Source organism: Neofelis nebulosa, chromosome 10, assembly GCF_028018385.1.
Source record: "Neofelis nebulosa isolate mNeoNeb1 chromosome 10, mNeoNeb1.pri, whole genome shotgun sequence".
In the NCBI taxonomy this organism is placed as follows: Eukaryota; Metazoa; Chordata; class Mammalia; order Carnivora; family Felidae; genus Neofelis; species Neofelis nebulosa.
In genome coordinates, this window is record NC_080791.1 from 32,890,804 (window position 1) to 32,909,353 (window position 18,550).

Genomic DNA, 18,550 nt, shown 5'->3' on the forward strand with positions numbered 1-18,550 from the left:
TCTGAGCCCGCGTTGGGCTCTGTGCTGACAGCTCAGAGCCTGGAACCTGCTTCAGATTCTGTGTGTGTGTGTCTCTCTCTCTGCAACACCCCCACCCCCACACTCACACTCTGTATTTCTCTCTCTTTAACTTTTTTTTTTTTTAATATTCCAAGTTAGAGTCAAAGAAGAGACCACAGATGGCCTTTGTTTTAAAGACAAAGAAAAGGAGTCTCAGAAAGGAAGTAATGGTTTACACCATGTCTCAGAGCTAATTAATGGAGATTTGCAATCAATCTTTTAGTCACTGGTCCTAATTTAGACCAGTAACCAATCCAGACGACTGGCCTTAAATTCTCTTCTTCAGATATATTAAGGTTGCCAGGGACCAAGGATGTTATTACTTGTTTGTAGTCTACTTAAATAAGTCACCTGTGATTGGATACACATTCCAAAAATACTGCTTAGTCAATGAAGATTGACCTTTATATAGGTTCAGGAAAAAAGCCAGGAATGGTGATGAAGGATGGGCAAAAGAGTTTTAAGCACTCTTCTATGGCCAGATAGTATCCTTTGCTATTCCCTGTACTAAAGTCATGCACATTCACAAAGAGGGGGGAGTTTGAGTTCACTTAACATTCTGGATAATTAAACAAAAAACATTTTATGTGACACTCATGTAGCTTTTAAAAGCACATTTAAGGAGTGGTTAAGTGTCTGACTTCAGCTTAGGTCATGATCTCTCGTGGTTTGTGAGTTCAAGCTCCACATCAGGCTCTGTGATGACAGCTCGGAGCCTGGAGCCTGCTTCAGATCTTGTGTCTACTTCTCTCTCTCTGCTCGTGCGCTGTCTCTCTCTGTCTCTCTCAAAAGTAAATAAACATTGGGGCGCCTGGGTGGCGCAGTCGGTTAAGCGTCCGACTTCAGCCAGGTCACGATCTCACGGCCTGTGAGTTCGAGCCCCGCGTCAGGCTCTGTGCTGACAGCTCAGAGCCTGGAGCCTGTTTCCGATTCCGTGTCTCCCTCTCTCTCTGCCCCTCCCCTGTTCATGCTCTGTCTCTCTCTGTCCCAAAGATAAATAAAAAGCGTTGGAAAAAAAAAAAATTTAAAAAAAAAAGTAAATAAACATTAAAAAAAATTATATATATATAAAAAAAGTGTGTTTAAAAAGACTTTGCTAGAGGGGTGCCTGTGTTGCTCAGTTGGTTAAGTGACCGACTCTTGATTTCAGCTCAAGTCATGATCTCATTGTTCCTGTGTTGGAGCCCCATGCTCTACATTGTCAGTGCAGAGCCTGCTTGGGATTCTCTCTCCCTCTATCTCTGCCCCTCCCCTGCTCATGATTTTTTTACCCTCTCTCTCTCTCTCAAAATAAATAAATAAATAAAGGCTTTGCTAGAAAATTAGCTTGAATACAGCAAGAGAATGCCCAATACATACAGTGTGGTTAAATTTCATGAACAGGTCACACAATTCAAAACATAATTCAGGACTAAATCTGATGAAGAGTCCTTGTTCACTAACTAAAAGAGGTATTGTCATGGCAACAGTTTATAATGAACTTGAAATGAGTAGTTTCTAATGGATTTCCTTATTTCAAGGGGCAGGAGGGCAATTCGTATTATCTCATCTGCAGGTTAAGATGAGACTTATTGATATGTTATGTAGCACTATTTCAAATGTGCTTGGCTCAAATTAGCATAAACTGGGTTACTACTTGTAGTAAGCAAGGAAGGAGTAATCATTTCATTGTGAATCACAGTACTTACTAAGATGGAAAATATCCTGATTTGTAAATGAGGCTGTAAGGAATTCTTAAGTTTAAAATCTGAATTTGGACTTTTGTTTACAGCAGCATGGCAAGTGTGTGTGTGTGTGTGTGTGTGTGTGTGTGTGTGTGTGAAAGGGAGAGAGAAAGAATCTTCAGACAGATTTATGAGGCCATAGTACCCAGATATTTGATCAAACATAAATCTACATCATTCTGTGAAGGTATTTTTTTTTTGCATAAGATTAACATTTAAATTAGTAGACTTAGAGTAAAGTAGATTACCCTCTATAATGTCAGTGGGCCTCATCCAATCAGTTTAAAGTCTTAAAAAAGACTAACTTCCTCTGAGGAAGAGGCAATTCTGCTTCTAGACTGCCCTGGATTAGAGCTGTAATGTCAACTCTTCCCTGGGTCTGCAGACTACCAGCTGCCCTGCAGATTTTAGACTTAACAGCCTTCACAGTAGCACAGCCCAATTCCTTAAAATCAATCTCTCTCTCATATATATATATATATATATATATATATATATATATATATATACACACACACACATATACATACACCATACACACACACATGTGTACGTATAGCTACATATACACAAACATCTGGTCGGTTCTGTTTCTTTGGAGAAACTTGGCTAATACAGTATCTGTTTATAGACATTTAAAAATATATAGATGAACTAACAGCAGAGTCAGAAAAATCTTCAGAGACCAAGTGATGCTACGAATTGAGAAAAAGAAGCTAACATTACAGTGGCACTTTGACCTGGCAGAACAGTTGACACTCGTAGTACAGAGAACTGATCTTCAAACTTAGGGCTTCAAACCCCTTCATATTTTTAAGTTGACATGTAAGGTTTTCATCATTAATTTAACAGTTGCAAAGGATATTAATCATTTGCATAGTGTAAACATACACAGGTACACACACACACACACACACACACACACACACACAGATATATCTTAAAAACAAACTACCACATCATTTTTAAAACATTCAGTGGACTCTAATTATAACAATGTTATAGCACCATCATACACATTAGAAAGATATGAACAAGGTCTAACTTTAACAGTTGAACAAGTAGTTAAGTGAACAATATAAATCAGATAATTACTTGACAAGGTGCTTTATTAAGATGTCCAGCATCTCTCTGTTTTTTTCTGGCAATTTGTGCACCAATGCATGTACAGCCTCCACCCGGTAGTTTTGGTCATCAGATTCTATAACATAAAGGTTAAATGATCAAGTTTTAATTGCATTCAAATGTGTACATAAACATTAATAATCTAAGCATTATAAACACTCCCACCCTCATGCCTTATAAACATTGCTTCATGCAGTTCATCACTATCATTCTCTAAGGCTTAGAGAGGTTGAGTAACCTGACCATGGTCATGAAGTTAGTTAAGTAAATATGCCAGACTAACCCAGTTCCATCTAATCCAGACCTGTGCTCATAGCCACTGAACTTCTATACAACCACAACTCATCGCCTGCTTTGGTTTTGCTACACAAGGACAAAATCAAAACTTTAGCAATGGAGTGATCACAGCTATTGGTACAGACTACCTAATGTGCCAGGCAATATAATATACTCTATCACACAGAAACCTCCTAGTGACTCCATCAGACAGAAGGAAGAAGGCATTCCTTTCCAAATTTTGTAGATTTAAAGATAACAGGGAATTACTTTTCTGAGGTGTCAGTATTATTATGCAGAGGCCTAATAGATTCTAAGCCCATGCTGACAATGGGAAATCTGAAAAGAAGAAAAAAAAATCTAAAGTAAGTCTAGTTTGCCAGGCAAAAGACAACATGTTGACATGTCTGCTAGAGAAAAGGCTAACACTTTAGAATGAAGATCTATTAACATACTCTTACTACAATAAACTAATTCTAGGGTGACTACCCACCATGCCAAGCCCTTTCTCTGAAAGGTGCGGAACATGAGGTGGGAAAAGAGCTGGCTCATGCTGGGCCAAACACAAGGTCTCCCAGGGGTTGGAATGGAGACATCAAAACTCTGATCTGTCTGCTGAGTATGTGAAATGGCATATAGTGTAAAACTAGGGATGACATAACCAAATATGCTCCAAAGCCAAGAAAATCTAACTGGAAAGGGAGATAAGAATGAGGTAGATATGCAGCAAAGAACAGAGAGAAGAGATGCTCCTAAAAGGGTGGGGAGAGAAACATAAACTCCCAATTCTGTAGTTCCTAGTTGCAGGCCCATGGAAGGCCTAATCCATACTGTTTTCCAGGGAATTCTGTGAGGCACCTTTTAATTTGTGAACAACTTCCCCTTTTTACAGAGCTAAATTTCCAAATAATACTTACTTTTATTACCTTATTATCTACTACATGGGATTATCTTTGCGCCAGACAAAAGATGAATTCTTATACATAGGAATATATTTTAATTACCATGGTAGTGAATAATGTGATTATTATTTGCCATGGAAGTGGAGAAAAAAAATCTTATGACCAAATGTTTTTATTAAAACAACCAGATCGTTTAGCACTTAACTAAGTGTCTCAAATGCCATGTTATAACATAAAATTTCTGTAAGTAAGTTCTAGGTTAAGAGTCAAAAAAATTGGCTTATAGCCCTGATTTTGCCATCAATTTACTAGTATCCGTGGAGAAAGTCACTTGCCCACTCTGGGACCTAGTCAATAAAATGAGGGGTGAAATTATATATTTCTAAGGTCTTGTTCATCTAATAGATTCTGATGAAGAGAATAAAGAGTGGAGAGGTTTCAGGAGAAAGCTAAGTGGTATAGGTGTTTATGAGACCATGTGATCAGTCATGTATGCTGGACTGAAAACCAAGGTCACAACGTTATCTGACACTTATCAGCAGACAACATTACCTGTGACATTATAATGGATGGCAATAAATTAATGCAAATGCTTTCTTTCTTGGACTGTGAAAAATACTTGGTACAGTCACACCTCATATATTTTAACAATGAAATGCTAATGCCTAGCAGTTACAAACTGTTGTGATGGCTGAGATGGCAACCCAGCACTTTCATCTCAGTGTTTTAAAAGTACATATTTCTAATTTTTCAGGTTACATGTTTTTCACTGAGCCCCTCCCCACAATTTTTGAATTAAGCCTATCTATATATCTCCTATTATGGCAATCATAGATCTAAATAAATGACATAGATATGTGATAATGGGGGGGGGGGGGGGGTGAAGGATTGTTGGAATTGCCTGTTACCTGCCCCAAATACCTGACTTTACTCTCCAGATTTAGGAATATAGCACATGAGTATGAGTGGGTGGCATAACTGCATTTTTGTAGTGTTGTCAATTTAACAATAAAGTTGCTCTTGTAAGGTACTGACATTCATCCACTGAGTAAAATGTATTTAAAATAATTCCTGTTAGCACACCAGTCACCCCAAAGAAGTCTTATTAAGTGACAAAATCTTTTAATTCATTCTTCAATATTTTTTAAATCAAGGAAAGTGTATTCTTAATTCCCATTATCTATTTCTCCCATTCCACTCTCCACCTCTCTTCTGACAACCACCAGTTTTGTTCTCTGTATTTAAGAGTTTGTTTCCTTTTTGTCTTTTTCTTTTTCTAGTTTCTTAAGTTCCACATATGAGTAAAATCATATGGTATTGGTCTTTTTCTATCTGACTTATTTCACTTAGCATTATACCCTCTAGGTCCATCCATGTTGCTGCAAAGGTCAAGATTTCATTCTTTCTTATGGTTTAGTAACATTACATTGTATATATATACCACATCTTCTTTATCCATTCATCTATTGATGGACACTTCTGTTGTTGTTATGTCTTGTAAATAATGCTGCAATAAACATGGGGTGCATTATCTTTCTGAAATGGTGTTTTCATTTTCTTTGGGTAAATACTAGCAGAAATACTGGATCATATTCTATTTTTAATATTTTGAGGAACTTTCATAATGTTTTCTAGAGTGGCTGCACCAGTTTGCATTCCCACCAACAGTGCAAGAGGGTTCCTTTTTTCCCCCCTGCATCCTCACCAACACTTATTTCTTGTGTTATTAATTTTAGCCATTCTGACTGGTGTGAAGTGATATCTCATTGTAGTTTTGATTTGTATTTGTCTGTTGATGAGTGATGTTAAGCATCTTTTCATATGTCTATTGGCCATCTGTATGTCTGCTTGGGAAAAATGTCTCTTCAGGTCTTCCCTTTTTTTAATCATATTAGTTTTTTAGTGTTGAGTTGTGTAACTTCTTTACATATTTTGGATATTAACCCCTTATTGGATATAACACTTGCAAATATTTTCTCCCATTCAGGAGGTTGCCATTTTGTTTCATTGATGGTTTCCTTCACTGTGTAAAACCTTTTTATTTTAGTGCACTCCCAATTGCTTTTTGATTTCCTTGCCAGAAGAGACACATCTAGATAAATGTTTCTTTAGTTAATGTCAGAGAAACTACTAATGTCTTCTGGTTTTATGGTTTCACGTCTCACATTTAGGTCTTTAATCTACCATTCTGCAATTTCTTATTTGCTTACAAACCATATTGTCAGCTATTAAGCATCAGATTGATAGTTTCTTAAGCAACATGTAGGAAAATCTTAACTAGCTGGTTTAAATTTATACCTCTAAGTGATACAGCATAAAACTATATCAATTATAATGCATTCAATGGAAGTGTACTTACTAACTGCAACAATAAAATCTTTGTGTAACTTGTAAGTCATCAGTGGTTCTGCAAGGCACCTACAACGGAGAAAGAAGAGGGCATTAGAATGGCAATATCTTTTTATTTCCCCTGAACTTCTAGTACTTCTTTAAGAATTGGGTAATTAGGGAGTAGGATAAAGTCCTACTAGGGTGATTCCAGGCAGTCCCAAAATGCAGATCTCAAAGAAGGCCCTTTAGCAGCATTTCTTGGCACAACTGTGCTAAAAGGACAGACTGGAAAATGATTTTTTCACTTTGTAAGAACTGTTGAACCACAACAGCAAAAATCTCTCTCAGATATGGGGACTATAGTTAAATTAAAAACAAACAAACAAACAAACAAACAAACAAAAAACAACTTTCACTTTCAACTTATTTTTAAAAAATACATGAAAACACTACATTCAAATTTAACATGAAACAAACTATTATTTAGTATTCATAAAATATTGCAGCTTCTAAAGTTTATTAGTTGAAAAACCAAGTATAAGTTCCAAAACACTAAACATAAACATTACCACCTTATGCTATTTCATGTGAGGTGAAAGAATTGCTCTAAGGAGTGAAGATCACACACAGGTGTTCCATGGAGTCATATGGCAATGCCCACAGAGGTTAAGAGAGACATCACATGCAGAGTACGAGTTAAACACTCCTTACCTGAGGTAGTTTTTCAGCCCACTTGTTATTGTCTTATTATCCCACAATTCAATATCAATGTCAATATCAGGAGGGGATTTTGGAGCTGTAAAGAATAAAAATAAGATGTTTAAACTGTACAACTCAAAACATCACTTGCACCATTAAGAAGATGGACACAAACTGGGGCGCCTGGGTGGCTCAGTCGGTTGAGTGTCTGACTTCAGCTTAGGTCATCTCAGTTCGTGAGTTTGAGCCCCGCATTGGGCTCTGTGCTGACAGCTCGGAGCCTGGAACCTGCTTCGGATTCTGTGTCTTCCTCTCTCTCTCTGCCCCTCCCCTGCTTGCTGGTTCTCTCTCTCTCTCTCTCAAAAATAAATAAACATTAAAAAATTTTTGTAAAAAGAAGATGGATATAAACATAGTAGGTCAGAGACATTGATTTCTTAGGATGCCAACAGAGTTAACCTTAGGATTGTTGTTTGTGTGAATTGGTGCAAGTTTCACTCTTGACACTTTATAAACCTCAAAGATTTCTTGTGGAATAATAGTTTTCCAAATAAAATTATTGTTAATTGCTAACATCACTGAGCATTTGTCATGTGCCAGGCATGCTTCCAAATACTTTTATGGATTAACGTATTCAATCCTCACACTCTCAGTGAAGCAGGCACTATTATTATCTTCTCTATTTTATGAATGAGAAGATTGAGGCACAGAGAAGTTAAACAAATTATCCAAAGTCACAAAGCTTTTAAGTGATGAATTAGGATTCCAAGCCAGGCAATCTGAATCTAGTATCCATAAATCTCACTGTGTCTCTAGCTAACCAAAGGACACTTGAGAAAAAGTTCAATATTATGAAAAGGCTCTCTCTCAAATTCTGATTGATCACCTATTATAACTGAACATTAAAAACTGAATGCAAATGTTAATTTTAAATATTTCTTGAAAATATTCAAAGAACAGCAGTAGTATATATCTCAAAGAAACCTATGGTATGGATTATCTATAATACAAAAATTAAGTAACTAGCTTCATTCAAAACTTACAAAATGTTGTGTTCATGAGTTTCTGAACTTTGGAGTTCACTCCTCCTATTCGGTAGAGGCCTAAAATAGTGATGCCTAATGAGAAGGAAAAACCACAAAAGAATGTCTTTAGACATAGCATCACAAGTACAGAATGTTGAAAACATCTGGCATTTCCCTATGCAGAATTTGAAAGTTACTTATCCAATTTTGCAGTCTAACTTCAGAAAATCTACCCTGGAAACACCCATCAGACATATATTTCTCAGAGCAGACACTAATCAGTGATTTGAAAGTCTTTCAAAGATCTTCAAAGTAGCAAAGTACTCTGCTCATTCACTACTATCTGAATACAAAAAGCCATCAAAGATGGGAAAGAATGATTAGAATTGCTCATCCTCTATTTCTTCAGTCATGTAGTCCTACATGTTGAAGAACTGGAAGGCCTTAACAACTTCCTTCATTTTGAAGGTGAGGAAATAGATTTAGAGGATTTAAGAAATGTACTTAACTTCTCAAAATGTCTAAATGGCAGCACCAAAAATTGAGTTTAAGTTCACAGAATTTCAAAGCCCATGAGTTTTGCTTTAGACAAGTTTTCCTGGAAATGGAAGAGTGTAACAGGCAACTAGAGTGGCCTTCAAGGTCATGACTAGAGAGGGTAAAGGTGCTAGAATTGTGACTGTGAGTGAAGTCACTGAGGGGAATAACATTAAGAAAGGAGGAAGACCAGCTCCTTAGGAATCTTACCTCCTCTAAAGCTTGAAAAACATTGAAGAGGAGCTTAGAGTAATAAATAACACAAAGTCTATGAAATGGAAATAAATCAGGCCTTTATTATGAAAAATCATTAAACAGAATATACAGTATGATTTTTGGTAAAGTTCAGACTATAGCTATTTGCATATTTAGATAATTTTATACATTTGTATAGTTCTTAAAGTTAATCTCATGTTAATGATAAAATATATCCTCATTTTTTGAGAGGTTCCTATATAAGAATGAACACTAATGATATACCTGTCAGATAACACTTACCTCTTGTTTCCACAGCTTGAATGCATTTTCTCACAAAATTGAACCCTGCTTCATTTAAATACACTGAAAATAAAATAAAATCACAGTAAGGGTTTATACCCAACTTACATTACTCCTTAGTTGGCTCTCTTGTTTTATGACTTAGTGGCACAGTTTTAGTTAAGAGTCTGAATTTTTATTTTGGGGTAGAAGTAGGGTTCACATTCACCAAAGTTATTACATCAACTTACTTCTTTAGAAAACACAGATCCTTCACAGAAGGTAAATATGTTACAGTGATCCCATCCATTTACCTAAAATTAGCATTAACCTTCACTACATGTTTTTCCAGATGATAAAAGCAAATGTACTAAGAAAAAAAACCTTTATTGTTTGTTACTAATTATATTACAAAGCTATTCATATATTCTTTTCCATGGGATTCTCAAAACAACATTATAAGGTAGAGAGAAAGCTTTGTAATATTAAGATGGTTCATGACGTTGCTGAGAACCTCAGTTTCTTTGTTCCAAGCTTCAAACCAGGATTCTAACATAGATCACCTGAATCCGAGCCCAATATTCTTTCTACAACATTTTTTACCATATGCAAAATAATTCAAAATATGTTTAGTTTACCGAAAATCCCCTAAAGATCCTACATTATGAAATATCAGTTTATTTTCATTGCTTTTGCTAGATTTTAAATCTGTTATAATTTTCTTAAGATTCTGAGGCCAGATCAAATTAGATTACTTATTTAAAAAAAAAAAAGTATTTAGGAATACCAAATAACACCCTGAGGAAAAATTCAAATATTTTGTTACTATAATGAAAATTTTCATCACATGTGGTGGAGATATGATATTTCTTAATATTCTCCAGTAATATATGAAAATAATTCAAGTCAATAAAAAATTAAAACTAGCTTCCATTTAAAGATGGTGGATTTGGGGTACCTGGGTTGCTCAGTCAGTTGAGCACCCGACTTCGGCTCAGGTCATGATCTCAAGACTCATGAGTTCAAGACCCGCATCAGGCTCTGTGCTGACAGCTCAGAGCCTGGAGCCTGCTTCAGATTCTGTGTCTCCCTCTCCCTCTGCCCCTCCCCTGCTCACGCTCTGTCTCTGTCTCTCTCAAAAATATACATTAAAAAAAAATAAAGATGGTGGGTTAGGAGGCTGGAAGATGGTGGAGCAAGAGGACCCTAAGTTCACACTGTCCCATGAATACAACTAGATAACACTGACATCAGCATAAATAACTCAGAAACAACCCAAAGACTGGCAGAATAAACTCCACATCTAAAGGTAGAGAAGAGTCCACATCAAAGAGGGTAGAAAGGGTGGAGATATAGTGGAGAAGCAAAACAGAGGCAGCCATCTGTGGTCTGGAGGGAGCTGGAAGCACTGAAGAAGGGTGAGAAACAGACTATCACACCAGGGAGCTCACAAGGAAGAGAGGAATCCTCATAACATTTGGCTTTGAAAGTAAAAAGGACTGAATTTACTGACTTCTTACAAACAAGAGGGACTTAAATCCTGGAATTAAAAAAAAAAAAAAAAAGCTAGCTCCATTTTGGAAGATCCTGAGGGCAATAGGAAAATAAGTTTCTGCCCTTAAAGAGATAGCAGGACAAATAGCCTTTAAGATACAGGCTAGAAGCAGCACTTTCAAAAGCACCAGGGCATATAGGGGGAAGAGTTATTTACTCATCTCAGAGGGTATCCAGGGGAAGACTTGTCCAGGAACAAAGGAGCTGGAAGGTACCATTGCCCTCTTTCACCCCTCAGCACAAACACATGGCCACCTGCAGAAACTAGCATGCTCTGAATTTCACTACCTAATGTGGTTACACTAAGTCCCACATCCCTGTGCTTCCACTTATCCACTCTTTCCAGTCATGCCTGCCTCAGTCCCAGCACTGTGGGCCCCCTCCCACAGCACAAACCTTGCCAACATTGCCTCTTTCCACCCATGCATTTTGCAAGACTGCAGCTCTGGCAGCAGCAGCTGTGGACCCTGAGGAAACCCTAGGAGCACCTTGGTAAAATTATGCACCCTTTGCATGCAGCTTGGATCCTCAAAGCTGCAGGTCTCATTTTACAAGCATAGCACACCTTGTTAAAACTGCACACCATTTCCAAGCTAGGTACAAAACACTGCTCACAATAGGAAAGAGAGCCTCTGCAGACAACTGGACTGAAGGAAAAAGGAACCAGGACAAATGACAAGCACATTCAACACATATAGGAGACACCATGTGAAGCACTAGGTGGGAAACAGGGGAACTGCATTTCAGGGGACTACAAGACCTCTTCTTCATAAGGCCACTACATTCAATAGCAGGAGATATAGCTGAATTTCTTGACACAAAAAAAACAGACTCAGAGAGTTAGGTAAAATGAGGAGAGAGAGGAGTATGTCCCCAATGAAAAACAAAACAAAACAAAACAAAACAAGACAAACTAAGACAAATGGATACAAGTAATATGCCTGATTAGAGAATTTAAAAAATGTTCAGAAAGATACTTACTGCACTTGAGAAAAGAGTAGAGAATTATCAGTGAGACCCTTAACAAAGAGACAAAAAAGAGCCAATCAGAGATGAAGAAAACAACAAATGAAGTTAAAAATACACTAGATGAAATAAATATCAGGCTAAAGAAGCAGAAGAATGAATGAGCAACCTGAAAGAAAAAAAAGTTATGCAGAGGATATATATTCCTTATGCAAAGGAAATATATATTCAGATCCAGGAGGCAAAGCGATCCCCCCCCCAAAAAAAATCAACTCAAGGAAATCATCACAGATGTATAGTAATAAAAATGGGAAATATTAATAATAAAGAACCTCAAAAGCAGCAAGAGAGAGGCACCTGGTTGGCTCAGTCAGTGGAACATGCAACTCTTGATTTTAGGATTGTAAACTTGAGCCCTGCATTGGGTGTAGAGATTACCTAAAAATAAAATCTTAAAAACAAAATGTTTTTAAAAGCAGCAAGAGAAAAGAACACAGTTACATACAGGGGAAATCCCATAGGCTATGAGTAGATTTTTCAGCAGAAACTTTGCAGTGTATAAGTGACTGACATGCTGTATTCAAAGTGCTAAAATGAAAAAAAATATGCAGCCAGAATTCTCTAGTAAGCATGACTACCATTCAGAATAGAAGAGATAGTTCCATAGACAAATAAAAGCTGAAGGAATTCATGACCACTACACCAGCCCTATAAGAAATTTAAGGAAACAATCTGAGTGGAAAGGAAAGATCGTAAGTAAGAGTATGTAAAGTAGGAAACACAAAAGCGGTAAAAATAAATATATCTGTCAAAATCCGTGAAAGATTCACAAAATAAAAGGATGTGAAATAAAGACACCATATACCTGAAACATGGAAGGGAGGGTAAGAAGAAAGAATGGGTTTTAACTTAAGTGACCATCAACTTAATATAAACTACTATATGCAGATGATGTTATACACAAACCTAATGGTAACCAATCAAAACCCAGTATCAGATATACTAAGAATAAAGAGAAAGAAATCCAAGTTTATCACTAAAGGAAGCCAGCAAACTGTGAAAGAGAGAAAAAGAAGAAAGGACCATAGAAAAACTACAAAAATGACCACAAAAAAGTAACAAAATGGCAATAAATACCTATCTATCAATAATTACTTTGAAAGTAAATGGACTAAAAACTCCAGTCAGAAGACACAGGGTGTCAGAATAAAAAAATCAACCTGTCTAAATACTGCCTATAAAAGACTCATTTCAGAACTAAAGACCCATACAGATTGAAAGTGAAGGGTTGGAGAAACATTTATCATGCAAAGGGATGTCAAAAGAAAGAGTACTATACTTATGATAAAACAAATTAGATCTTAAAACAAAGACTGTAACCAGAGACAAATGACACTATATAATAATGGAAGAACAATAAAACAAGAGATATAACAATTCTTAATATTTATGTACCCACCATGAAAGCACCCAAATACATAAAAAAGTTAACAACAAACATAAAAGAATTAATTGATAGTAATACAATAATAGTAAGGGATTTCAATAGCCCACTTATATAAAGGACAGATCATACAGACAGAAAATCAACAAGAAAACAGTGGCTTTGAATAACACACTGGACCAGCTGGATTTCATAGTTATATTTAGAACATTCCATTCTTAAAGAGAATAGGGCTGCCTGGGTGGATCAATCAGTTAAAAGTCCAACTTCAGCTCAGGCCATGATCTTGCAGTTCATGCATTCGAGCCCCATGTCTGACTCTGTGCTGATAGCTCAGAGACTGGAGCCTGCTTCAGATTCTCTGTCTCCCTCTCTCTCTGCCCCTCCCTGACTTATACTCTGTCTCTCTCACCCTCAAAAATGAATAAATATTAAAAAAATAAATAAATAAAAGAGAATACACATTCTTTTCAAGTGCACATAGAACATACTCCAGAATACATCACATATTAGACCACCAAAAAAGCCTCAAGAAATTCAAAGAAATTGAAGTCATACCATGCATCTTTTCTGACCATAATGCTATGAAATTAGAAATCAACCACAAGAAAAATCTGGTAAGAGAACAAATACATGGAGGTTAAAAAACATGCTACTAACCAGTGAATAAGTCAACCAAGAAATAAAAGCAGAATAAAAAATTACTTGAAGTAAAATGAAAATGAAAACCTAATGGTGAAAATGTTTGGGATGCAGCAAGTGATCCAAAGATGGAAGAATACAGGAATGCAGGCCTACCTCAAGAAGCAATAAAAATATCAAATAAATACATAAGCTTATACCTATAGGAGGTAGGAAAGGAGGACCAAACAAAACCCAAAGTCAACAGAAGGAAGGAAATAATAAAGATTAAAGCATAAATAAATGATAGAGACACTAAAAAAAAATAATAGAAGAGATCAATGAACAAGGAACTGTTTCCTTGAAAAGATCTACACAATTGATAAACTTCTAGCTAGACTCAAAAAAAAAAAAAAAGAAAGAAAGAGAGGATGCAAATAAACAAAATCACAAATGAAAGAGACATAACAGCCTCTACCAAAGAAATACAAACGACTTAAGTGAGCATTATGAAAAATTATATGCCAACAAATTGGAAACTAGAAAAAAATGGACAAATTCATAGAGACAGATAACCTACTAAAAGTCAACCAGAAGAAACAGAATATTTGAACAGATTGATAACCAGTAAACAGATTGAATCAATAATAAGAAAACTTCCCAAAAAACAAAACTCCAGGACCATACAACTTCAAAGGTGAATTCTACCAAATATTTAAAGAAGAGTTTATACCTGTTCTCAAACTTTTCTAAAAAATAAAATAGTAAGGGAAACTTTCAAATTTTTTCTATGAGGTCAGCATTACCTGATACCAAACCAGATGAAGACACCACACACCAAAAAAACAGAACTACAGGCCAATATTTCTGGTAAACATAGATGTAAAAATCCTCAACAGAATGTTAGCAAACTCATCCAAATACATTAACAAAACATTCACCATAATCTAGTGGGACTTATTCCTGGGGTGCAATGGCAGTTCAATATTCACAAACCAATCGACATGACACATTACAGGAATAGGAAAAAGGATGAAAAACCATATTATCATTTCAACAGATACAGAAAAAAGCATTTGACAAAGTACAACATCCATTCTGGAAAAAATCCTCAACAAAGTAGGTTTAGAGGGAACATACCTCAAATCATAATAAAGACTTTATATAAAAAAACTTACAGAAAACATCATAGTCAATGGGGAAAATTGAGAGCTTTTCCCCTAAGATCAGGAACAAGACAAGGATGTCCACTCTTACCACCTTTATTCAACTTAATACTGGAAGTCCTAGCTACAGCAATTAAGACAACAAAAAGAAATAAAAGGCCTCCAAATTGGTAAGGAAGAAATAAAACTTCCACTATCTGCAAATAACATGATATTACACATAAAAAAACCCTGAACACTCCACCAAAAAATTACTAGAACTAATAAATGGAATTCAGTAGGGTTACGTGATACAAAACCAATATACAAAAATTTGTTTGGTTTTTTTTTTAATGTTTATTTATTTTTGAGGGAGAGAGAGACAAAGTATGAATGGGGGAGGGACAGAGAGAGAGGGAGACACAGAATCTGAAGCAGGCTCCAGGCTCTGAGCTGTCAGCACAGAGTCTGATGTAGGGCTTGAACTCACAAACCATGAGTTCATGACCTGAGCCAAAGTTGGACACTCAACTGAATGAGCCACCCAGGTGCCCCAGAAATCTGTTGCATTTCTATACATTAGTAATGAAGCAGCAGAAAGAAAAATTAAAAGAAAAACAATTCATTTACAACTGCACCAAAAATAATAAAATAGTTGGGAATAAACTTTTCCAAAGAAATGAAATATACTTCCTATACACAGAAAAATATAAAACACTGATGAAAGAAACTGAAGATGACAGAAAGAAATGGAAAGACATTCCATGCTCATGGATTAGAAGAATAAATATTGTTAAAATGTCTATACTACCCAAAGCAATCTACAGATTTAACACAATCCCTGTCAAAATACCAACAGCATTTTTCACAGAATTATAGAACAAAGAATCCTAAAAGTTGTATGAAATCATAAAATGCCCTTAATACCCAAACAAGTCTTGGAAAAGATAACAAAACTGGAGATCTCACAATACGATACTTCAAGTTATATTAGAAAGTGATAGTAATCAAAACAGTATGGTACTGGCACAAAAACAGACACACAGATCAACAGAACAGAACAGAAAGCCTGGAAATAATTCTAAAATTATACGGTCAATTAATCTTTGGAAAAGGAGGGAATAATTTGCAATGGGAAAAAGATGGTCTCTTCGACAAATGGTGCTGGGAAAAATGAACTGCAAAAGAATGAAACTGGACCACTTTCTTACACCCTACACAAAAATCAACTCAAAATGGATTAAGGACCTGAATGTGAGACCTAAAACCACAAAAATCCTAGAAGAGAGCACAGCCAGTAATTTCTCCAACATCAGCTGTACCATTTTTCTTGGTATGTCTTCTGAGGCAAGGGAAATAAAAGCAAAAATAAACTACTGGGACTACATCAAAGCAAAAAGCTTCTGTAGTGCAAAGGAAACAACCAACAAAGCTAAAAGTCAGCCTACTGAGTGAGAGAAGATATTTTCAAATGACATATTTGATCAACGGTTAGTGTCCACAATATATAAAGAACGTATATAACTCAACACCCCAAAACAAATAATCCAATTAAAAAATGGGCAGAAGTCACAGACATTCCTGCAAAGAGAGTACGCTTCTCATGATGAGCACTGAGTAATGTATAGTATTGCTGAATCACTATATTGTACACTTAAATCTAATAGAACACTGTATGTTAACTATACTGGAATTAAAATTAAAAACTTAATAAAATATATATTTGTTGAAGAAATACATTCACATACACATAAAAAGAAAAAGGAAGACATAGTATATATGTACAATAAAATATTATTTAACCATAAAAATACTGAAATCTTGCATTTGCAACAACATGGATGGAGCTAAAGAGTACAAGTTATACAAAATAAGCCAGTCAGAGAAAGACAGATAATATATGATTTCACTAACAGGTAGAATTTAAGAAGCAAAACAAAGGAGCAAAGGGAAAAAAGGGGGGGAGAGAGAGAGAGAGAGAGAGAGAGAGAGAGAGGGAGAGCTAAAACCAAGAAACTGACTCTTAGCTATAGAGAATAAACCAGTGGTTACCAGAGGGGAGGTGGATGGGGGACTGGGGGAAATTGGTGAAGGGGATTAAGAATATACTTATCGTGATGCACACTGAGTAATATATGGAACTGCTGAATCACTATATTGTACACCTAAAACTAATATAACACTGAATGTTAACTATACTGTAAGTAAAATTTAATAAATAATAATAAAATAAAAACATAAAAAATAAAAATAAAAAAAGATGGAGCATTAAACATTCATATAGCTTAACAGAAATCCAGAATAAAAAATATATATCAGAATTCAAGAAGGGGTGCCAACAATAGGCAAAAATTTTTTAAGAAATCATAGACAGAAAACCATTGAAACCTTTGAGGATTGAGAAATCCATGGACCAAAAAACTAGAAGTACTGAACTGGAAAGATACTTCTCATGTGTTGTTAGTAAAAAACAAACAAACAAACAAACAAACAAACAAACAAAAAACCACAAAGTAATCAACAGACAGTATGACCCAATTTCTTAAACTGTGAAGTTTGAGGATGTGTTTCTATTTTTCCTAGGGAAAAAAAAAAAAAAAAACACAACACTTTAGAAAGATCTATGCAAGTAAGAAAAAGGAGAACAGAAGGTAGAAATTATCATTTTTATTCACTAGACTTTGAAAGAGTCCAATACTTAAAAAATATATAGTTCTTTAGAACTTTTAAAAAAATAAATAGATTAAATCATTTTAAAATGCCCAAACTAAAAAACGTATTGTTACCCATAGGAACTGGCTCATTTATTTCTCTATTCTCAGGTCCCTAGGTCAAGTAAACAGAACTCAGTCAATGCTTTGGGTTAACTCAACAATACAAGAATGAATAGTCATTAAACAAGCATCTTTTAAGAGTTCACTACATAATTGAAGTTCCTTTTGATTAGCAAGAAGGGATTTTTTTGTTTCCAATCACCTAAAAGGCCAATCATAACAATCTACATTCTGGTATTTTAAATATTTATTGAACACAAGAAAACAGGTAAATGGAGAGGTAAGGAATCTATTATTTTCATTCTTCACAACAAAAACTGAGCCAAAAAATGTAACCCTAGGTAGAAACAAGCAGTTTTAAAATCAATTAAAATTGCAAGTTCCTGACATTTACAATATTTGGTTCTGGAGGTCACATTGCTCAACTCTTTGATAAAAATTAAGAAAGAGAAAACCATTTTTTAAAAAATTTTAATAAAACTTGCCTTTGGCAAAGTGAATGAAGACAACTGTGGTATCTATATATGTAGATACATATATATGTGGTATCTATATCTATGTTTATACATGTAATAAACAGAATTTCTTTAAGTATCCACTTGGAGAAGAATAAGCAATAACCAGGCTATATTGAAGGTATAATAGGATGTTTGGCAACACTACCCCAGTCTATTCTAAAAAAACAATATTACAGGCTCCCACAAATAATAAAATCTTATATACATTCACTCTGAATGCCAGGCCATTCCATAAGTGCCACTGTATGGATGTGGCCCATGATCTTGTGCTTTAGCTCATTTACATAATATGAATAATTAAAACACTATCAATCAATTCAATGATACGTTAAAATATACTGTGTTGGCAGAAAATAACCATGCATTTTTGTT

The 18,550-nt window shown here is 35.4% G+C and overlaps 1 protein-coding gene across 2 annotated transcripts in view; it reads right to left on the reverse strand.

Moving 5' to 3' along the window:
• The window catches only part of ARHGAP42 (Rho GTPase activating protein 42), a 312,428-nt gene that overhangs the window by 26,632 nt on the left and 267,246 nt on the right, over window positions 1-18,550 (reverse strand). For both annotated transcript variants that reach the window (XM_058687389.1, XM_058687388.1), the window contains exons 13-17: window positions 9,178-9,240; window positions 8,161-8,235; window positions 7,130-7,214; window positions 6,447-6,505; window positions 2,880-2,985 (exon numbers count right to left, since the gene is read on the reverse strand). In XM_058687389.1, coding sequence (XP_058543372.1) covers window positions 2,880-2,985; window positions 6,447-6,505; window positions 7,130-7,214; window positions 8,161-8,235; window positions 9,178-9,240 — 388 coding nt within the window. The remainder of the gene's footprint in view (window positions 1-2,879; window positions 2,986-6,446; window positions 6,506-7,129; window positions 7,215-8,160; window positions 8,236-9,177; window positions 9,241-18,550) is intronic.